General features: G+C 43.1%; 1 protein-coding gene across 1 annotated transcript; it reads right to left on the minus strand.

Moving 5' to 3' along the window:
• Positions 1–2,985: 2,985 nt before the first annotated feature.
• Positions 2,986–8,353, minus strand: PGLS (6-phosphogluconolactonase). Its single transcript, XM_030547689.1, has 5 exons — positions 7,916–8,353; positions 7,072–7,179; positions 4,387–4,488; positions 3,696–3,836; positions 2,986–3,472 (listed from the first exon to the last, which is right to left on the minus strand). The coding sequence occupies exons 1-5, from the start codon at positions 8,189–8,191 to the stop codon at positions 3,335–3,337; spliced, it is 765 nt and encodes a 254-aa protein (XP_030403549.1). The 5' UTR covers positions 8,192–8,353; the 3' UTR covers positions 2,986–3,334.
• Positions 8,354–8,420: the final 67 nt, after the last annotated feature.

Below are 8,420 nucleotides of genomic sequence, written 5' to 3' on the forward strand. Positions count from 1 at the left end.
ATATCCTTCTGTACACCATCCATACAGAGCATTTCACAGTGATTCAGGGGCTTCCTCCAACTGCACCAAAAGCCAGAGATAGTTGACCTGCAAACCAGGCACCAATGACTGAATCTAGCAGTGCCACTGTGGGACTTTTCTGAAGTATTTCTGAACCCGAAAGCAGCATTTATTTAAAGACTGATTTCGCATGGAAATGTCACAGGTCAGTGCTCAGCACCTGCTCTCAACTCTCAGTTCCCTTCTGTACTTAGTTTCTCCTGATTAAGATTAATTCAGTAACCTTCCACTTTTAACATTATATGACAGCCAGTTTCAGTGACGCCTTCCAGGATATGTAGAAACAGGAAATCTTCCACCCTCTCTTTAAGCTGAAGCATTCAGCACTGACATTAGCTCCTGTGCTAGATAAAAAGCAAGATAACCCTTTATGCATGACAGAGCAGTAGGGACGATTAAATAAACAAATATAAAAGGGGCCTAAGAATCACCCGAAAGGTGATCCAGGACCACACAGCAAGTGCAGAAGAGACATGCTTACAATGTCTATAAAAACATCTCACACAACATTAGAGGGTAAGACGAAACAAACTTAATTCCTCTAATGGAATGAAGAAGCATTTCCAAACACTTTCTTAGAACTCAGGTAGCTCAAAAACTGCTTATTAAAACTTCCAGCTTGTAAGAGTCCTGAGTGAGGACAAGTGTGTTTCATATGTCTGAAGAGATGTGCGTTAGCAATAACCAGGATTCTTGGTGTTTGAAAGTCCCATTCTGCACGTGTTCTATGTTAGTTTCCAAGTTTAATATGAATAAAATATGACTTCAGTTCTTTTTTATTCACGGAACCAATCCCAAGTTCCAAGGAGATCCCACTTTCTCACGCTGTTTAAATAAATCCATGGCGAAATAGGTAGCTGCATCTTTTCTGCGAAGGATGTACAATGAGAATCCTATTAAAAGGGGTGGAGGCTGTTATTTAAAATAGTATTAAGGAACTCTGTAAAATGACTTACACAGCTGCATAAAAGTACCAGGTGCTTTACAAAACACAGCAAGTCTCATCCTCTGCCCCTAAGAGCTTCTATCCTACGTGCCTAATATTGGAAGGTGCTCTGTGCCTTCCAGTCCAACAAAAGTCAATAGGAATTCAGCACCTCACAGACTAAGAGAACATAAAATTTGGTAGATACAGAGGGGGACTGCTCCAGACACAGGGAGAAGCATGAGGTGAACCTACACCCTGAGTGGGAGAAAGATGAAAGCAGCAATAAAGCAAGAGGATTGATATTAACAGCTGGGGGGGGAAAATACAAAACAAAAAAGCTTCCAAGTCCCCCAACCCAGCTTTCACTCAGTCAGATGAGGCAGAAAAGTACAGGTGCATTTCCTCCTCACAGTATTGTTAGTAAATCTGTTTCCTGTTCCAGAGTGTGCACTGCAGCTGCCTTTAGAGAGAAGAGTCTGAGCCAAGAAGTGGTAAGAACCCCAAATGTGAATATTTTTTATTTATTGTGAATATTGTTAGAGGCTATCTGGATCTCTGTAAACTAACTTTAACAACCTAAGGGAAGGGTAGAGCATACAGCTCACTAACAAGCCCTACACTCTGCCCAGCCTACTGGAATTCATGCCCTAAAAGAGAAGATTGTGCACCACAAATCAAGAAGCTGTAGAACCATGCAGGAGACGCATGGAGGTTTTTTGGGGAGGAAGGTGGCATATTTATACAGTACTGGTTGATGAGAAAGGACATTGAACTGTGGGTTTGATCTATTAATGGAGGTATAAACACTTCTCATCCTAATGCCCTGGTAGGGCTCACTCTCTCAGATCTACCTGGAGGAAAGGAAAGGAAAACATCCATGGAAGAAGAGACTGATGTTCTGGATCATAGTACTGGCTTCAATAGCTCTGCTTGCAGACAAATGCCCATCAAAGTTCTGTCCAGCTTCTGTATATCATATTTACATAATATGTATGATCTACGGTTTAGAAGTCCTAAACTCCTATATTCTATTCCCAGTTCTGCCAGTTTTGCTGCGGACCTAGGGCAAGTCACTTACTTCATTGCCTCAGTTTCTCCAACTGTAAATTGGGACTAAATAATATTTATTCCTCTTTATAAATCACTTGGAGACACTTCGAGGCTATATATGTGTATAGTAGTAGTAGTATTACTACCAGCTTCTAGCCTTGGTTCCAGAGAACCAAAAGCAGGACTGGTAGTTCTGAGGCCAATATAATATTAATCGGTTCTTTGACAGATTATTATTCCTCCTAGACTGACTGCAGTCCTAGGAGTATGTTCCTGAGAACTTAATGCTGACATCAGCAGAAACAGTCACAGATGAAAAGAAGGACATAAGGCCATGATTGTCTGAAATGCAAGATGACAAGATGCTTAAAAGTATGGTTCTCTCATATCTCACTAACCCAAAGTGTACCTATGAGGATCTTTGATGTATACGATCCCGTAGCAACCAGATTTATGCACAACATAACGGAACCAATCAAACAGAGTAACTCTGACCAGCAGTCAGTGCAAACCTGAGGAGAGAACCTCTCCAGAGAGAGAGTCCATTCACAGTGTAACCAGGGTCCAAAAACATGCAAGTACTACTGACGTCCGTGTTCTGTGATGGACCAGGTCTGCTGGACAATGAAAAGATAACAGTAGAGAGAGAACAAGAGCCTGAAAAGGATCCACAAAACTGTCAAGTGAAACAAAAAGTTATCCTGACTCCAAAGTTGTTTGGAGCATTTCCAAGAAAACATTTGTGAGCAGACCTCAGACTTCACCTCCTCACCATGGCATCTGCATCGCTTCCCCTTAAAGAAGTATAAATACCATAGAGTCAAGGGTTTCCGAAATCCCAAGGCTGTTCCTGCAGCCTCTCCTCACAAGAATAAGGGCTGAAAGATCATGCCTTTATTTGATATTTAAGCAAGAAGTACTACCTGAAGATAAAACAAGAGCCAAAAAACTGAAATGTACATCTTTAATAATGTGCATTCACTTTACACCACATTAACCGTTCACAAGACAGACTGCATCATACTGTCCTCCTCTGCAATCTCCAATATTTCCATTTGCAGCTAGAAACCAGCTTTGAGAGTCTTATAGCTCCCCTCCCCGACTACAGATTATTACAGTGCTCCACAAAGTACCACTTGCTTAAAAAAAGAGAAACAAAAGACAGTGTTAATTTAGTGCCACATTCAAGTATTACACCAGAGTCCTCAATCTGGAATGTTGTAGAGCTGGCTCTATGCAGGAACTGCAGCCAGTGCTCCTGAATCGCCACCCTGAAACCCAGCCAAGTGTTTGGTTCTACAAGATAGAGTGCTTCTCGAAGGGAACAGTCAGCTCCTTGGCTGCAGACTCATCCAGAAACCAGTGCAGCTTCCCAGTATGAGGCTGGACAAGAGCAGCAGGGAGGGGATTCTCCTCATCGCCTTCTAAAATACGCTGTCCAAAGAAACAGAGCATTAACACTGCCTGTCTCACTAATCTAGGGGGATCATAGTGCAATGAGACAGTCATGGAAGTGTTCACTATGCCAAACAAACTCTCTAGAATTGTCCAAAAAAATTTCCATCAGAATGTTTTTTTCAATGAGAAATGGCTTTAACAAGATGGATGGATTGTTTTTGTTAAATTTTCATCAATTTTCTTCATTTTTAAACCTTACCTTTAAGATGGCAGCTTTACTTTCCCCTGTAGCAACAAACACAACAGTCCGTGCTGCATTCAGAACAGGCAATGTTAGAGTTATCCGCTCAGGTGGTGGCTTTGGAGAATCACTAATAGAGGCAACTATCTTCTCTTTTTCCTGCCATGAAAACAAAGCCAAAATTGATCAGAACAGTGCAGAGATAGGAGTCAAAGCAAAGGACAGCCTCACCAAACTCAAGCTTGTGCTATTTAACTATGACTAAGCAGCCAGTGAAAGGAGACCAAAGATCATTATCAGGCCTCAGATCCTGGTCAACATTAATCAACTTTAACATTTTCTAGGCAGACTCATGCATCCATGTACAGCTCCACTGAAGTCAACAGGGCTCCATATGGGCACAGGGTTACACCCATATGAATCGGATTGCAGGATCAGGGCTAAGCGAAGAGGAAAGAGCCAAATTCCATCTGCTTTTCCTCTTGTTCCCACTTTCCTTTTTTAAAAATCACATTCCAAATACTGGCAACTGCCAAGTTCTAATGCCGTAACTCAGAGCTGTTCATCAAACTCCTAAAACAACCACACGCGCATGCACTCGAACTTACCAACTAGAGACAAAATGAAAAAAAAGGCCGGTCACAGTTGTGAACAAATGCACATTCTTATCCCAGTTTACAGTATCCCCTCCCTGGGTCTGTAAAATCACCTGGAGAAGTGGATGATCTGGAAATAGGGAGCAGGTGTGACCATCTGGCCCTATTCCCAAAATCAGCAGATCAAAGACAGGCATGTTCTCACCTTGAAAGGCCTGCAAGAAGGAACAAAAACCCAGAGAGATTAGACAGAGGAAAGCACAAATGAGCACACTGAACAGAAAAAGGAGGTATCACTGCAGAAGTATAAATCACATCAGGAATAAGGCTATACAACTGCTGAACACAGGGCACTCACACACTGCAATGAATTTCTGTTCACATATACAGCTTTCTGGCATCTCACAATTGAACACACTGTCACAGAATGCAGCTGGGCTACAATGGCAGAAGTTCAGCAGTAGGCTGTATACCTTTGGTTTAGAAACCACTCAAACACATTATACATCATTAGTTTAAAAACAGCATATACATTCCACCAGAAAGACTCCCCACTAACACACACCACCTTCACCAGCTAAAGAGTTCCCTCCCTGAGTACGCACATCACATATATACCACAGTAAACACATCTCATCCACAGAGATATTTTTAAAAAATCATATAGGACATGAAAGTGAACTTAAATTTCTGTAATCTTATCAGTATTCCAGTCTATGCAAGTGGACACCAATTCCTGGGTTCCCAAGACGGCCTCCCCAGTTTATTTTGGGAATTCAATGTCTTGGTCAACTCAAGAGTGGTCTTGTTAAATTAATTTGTTCCAAAAGCACTGTGACAGGTTGGATTACAGAAACCCTGTTGGGAGCTGCCACCTGATCTGCCAAGACTACTTTACCCCTGCTTTTCCTGCCAGCTTAGGACTTCAGCACCCTATCTTGCTGAGCCAGACACTACCGTCTGCTTCAACACAAACCCAGGGTCTGAATTATTTGCCCCAAAGCTGCAGATTTACCTGAAAGCAGCTAACAGAAGTGTTCCTGTCTTTAACACTTAGATGCCCAACTCCCAATTGGGTCTAAACCCAAATAAATCCGTTTTACCCTATATAAAGCTTATACAGGGTAAACTCAAATTGTTCGCTCTCTATAACACCAATAGAGAGATAGGTACAGTTGTTTGCTCCTCTAGGCATTAATACATACTCTGAGTTAATTAATAAGTAAAGAGTAATTTTATTAAATACAGAAAGTAGGATTTAAATGGTTCCAAGTAGTAACAGACAGAACAAAGTAAGTCACCAAGCAAAATAAAATAAAATGCACAAATCTATGTCTAATCAAACTGATTACAGATAATTTCACCTTCAGAAGTGCTTCAGTAAGTTTTTTCCTTAGACTGGCCACCTTCCAGGCCTGGCCACAATTCTTTCCCCTGGTACAACTTTTGTTCCAGCTCAAGTGGTAGCTAGGGGATTCTTCGTGATGGCTCCTTACTCTGTTCTGTTCCACCCATTTATATATATTTTGCATAAGGCGGGAATCCTTTGTCCCTCTGGGTTTTCACTCCCCCTCACTGGAAAAGCACCAGGTTAAAGATGGATTTTAGTTCATGTGACATGATCACATGTCACTGTAAGACCCCAAGCCTTCATTCCTCCCAGCCTGACTTACAGGAAGACTTGCCTGCAAACAGAGCCATCCAGTCAATTGTCCTGGTTGATGGGAGCCATTAAGATTCCAAACCACCATTAATGGCCCACACTTTGCATAATTACAATAGGCCCTCAGAGTTATATTTCTAGTTTCAGATACAGGAGTGATACCTTTATACAAATAGGATGATCACACTCAGTAGACAATAAGCTTTGTAATGATACTTTACAAGAGATCTTTTGCATGAAGCATATTCCAGTTACATATTTACTCATCAAATTTTTATAAAATCATATAGAGTGCAACGTCACACTCTTCCCCTGAGCTTACTGCCAGAGACTTGGACACTGACCATGGCGGAGGCAGTATTCCTAAAATTCGGTTTTGGGCTCCCCTATGGGGCAGACACTCATGTGTCCCCCAAAAGGGAAAGAGACCCTGATCTAGCTGTAGGCTCACAGTATCAGCTAAGACACTGACCAGCAAAATCCCGCTCCCCACTTTTAGTTAGGTTGGGTTTGCTTCCAGCTAGATTTCTTGGGGTTTGTTCCCACTGCAGTAGTTACCAGGACCCCAACTTCCAGCTTCAGGATACATGTCAATGTGCACCTCTTCCACTTCATTACAGCCAGTTTATGCTTCTGGGTCTTAATTGCTTTGTCTCTTAAGTCCAGACTGGTACACAGCCTTTTCTTTTTCCAGGGCAGCCTTTTCCCGGGCAAATTGTACATCAATTTCCATTTGTTTTTCCTTGAGACTATCACTTGATGAGCTGGGATACCACAGAGAACCCCCTCCTGCCAGAACTTGCAAAACATAAAAGTTTTACAGAATCTATGATTAACAAACATTTTAATGACTTTTTTTGCATTTTAAGTAGCACATTCCCCTACAGCACTGTCAATTCAGAAACAAAAACTTCATGTTAATATATAAAAACTAGTCTGAATTAATTCCCCTAGCTAACTGAAGTGTAGTAAGAAAGCAAGTAACATTAGCAATAAAAAGTAAATTAAGTGTTTAAAATTCTCTGTTTGATTACCAGAACAGTGGTTGGTAACACAGCCAGTGGAACCTATTTAGTAAATTAGTGACTTTCACGCTTACTTGAAGAAGTTTGATATACAAAACTTTCCACTGTACCTCTTTTAACTTCTCAGCATAATCTGAAGCAGCCTCTTCTACGGGTAGTGAGGGATTAATGATAACCACTTGCTTTTCTGGGATGGAGATCTTGGAGAGGAGGTGAGTCTGAACGAAATAATTAAGACGCTCAAAATTCTAACCAAGAAGTTGAGCTATATTGTTTTACATAATGGGATTTTTCCCTACTACCAATTAACAAAATCAGAATACATTTACTTTCATAACTTTTGAAGATAACAGCATCTGCTGGTGAATGGGAATGGCAGGGGTCAGCAACCTTTCGGAAGTGCTGTGCCAAGTCTTCATTTATTCAGTGTAATTTAAAGTTTCACATGCTGGTAATACATTTTAACATTTTTAGAAGGTCTCTTTCTGTAAGTCTATAATATATAACTAAATTACTGTTCTATGTAAAGTAAATAAGGTTTTTAAAAAGTTTAAGCAACTTCATTTAAAATTAAATTAAAATGCAGAGCCCCTCGGACCGGTGGCCAGGACCCGGGCAGTGTGAGTGCCACGCGTGCCATAGGTTGCCTACCCATGTCCTAAGGCCTCATATACATTTAAATGTTAGGCTGACATAGCCAGGTTGGTCAGGGTGTGAAAAAAAAGGACACACCTGAGTACTATAGCTATACCGACTTAAAACTCAGTGTAGAAACAGCTTTGTCCATGGAAAAATGTGTTACCTTGGTCTTCGCAGGAAAATCTAGAATTGTTGCAACGAATGTCTTCTCTATATTCCCGCCCAGATGGCCCCCCCCAGGGGGTTCTCCCGCGTGCGGACCGGGTCACTGCAGCTCCCTCCCCCTCGAGGAGCGGGTCCCCGCAGTCCCCTCACCTTGTAGGAGCCGTACGTGCTCTCCGGGTCCTCCACGGGCACTAGCCGCTCGTCGCAGAAGGCCAGGACCCAGCGGGCGGGGGCTGCGGGGCCGGAGAGAGCGGCGGCCTCGGGCAACTCCTGGGACAGGATCCGCACCAGGCTCCCGCCCGACAGCCCCAGCGAGAAGCGACCGCCGGACTCGGCCGCCCGCTGGGCCACCAGCTGCGCCAGGGAGGAGCCCAGCTCCTGCGGGGAGGGGAACACCGAGATGTGGCGGGGCACGAAGCCAGGCATGGCGGGGCTGGAGCAGGGCACGGGGCGAGGCAACAGCGGTGCGGAGGGTACTGGGCGGAGCGGAAGTTTGGGCAGTTACCGAGAGACAGCCGGAAGCGGGCGAAAAGCAACCAGGAGCACAGTGCGGAAAGGGACGAACATCCATGAGACACACCCGGAAGCAGCGAGTAATTAGAGACCGCACAACACCGGAAGTGATGTGTGAAAACGCTGCCAAGTTGCCTGGCAA

Source organism: Gopherus evgoodei, unplaced genomic scaffold, assembly GCF_007399415.2.
Source record: "Gopherus evgoodei ecotype Sinaloan lineage unplaced genomic scaffold, rGopEvg1_v1.p scaffold_66_arrow_ctg1, whole genome shotgun sequence".
Classification (NCBI taxonomy): Eukaryota; Metazoa; Chordata; order Testudines; family Testudinidae; genus Gopherus; species Gopherus evgoodei.

Excerpts from the sequence above, each read along its gene's own strand:
- PGLS (XM_030547689.1), bottom strand. The coding sequence starts at position 8,191 with ATGCCTGGCTTCGTGCCCCGCCACATCTCGGTGTTCCCCTCCCCGCAG. Across the intron at positions 4,489-7,071 it reads ATGCTGAGAAGTTAAAAGAG|GCCTTTCAAGGTGAGAACAT; the intron begins GTACAGTGGAAA and ends TCCTTCTTGCAG. Across the intron at positions 3,473-3,695 it reads GTAAAGCTGCCATCTTAAAG|CGTATTTTAGAAGGCGATGA; the intron begins GTAAGGTTTAAA and ends TTCTTTGGACAG.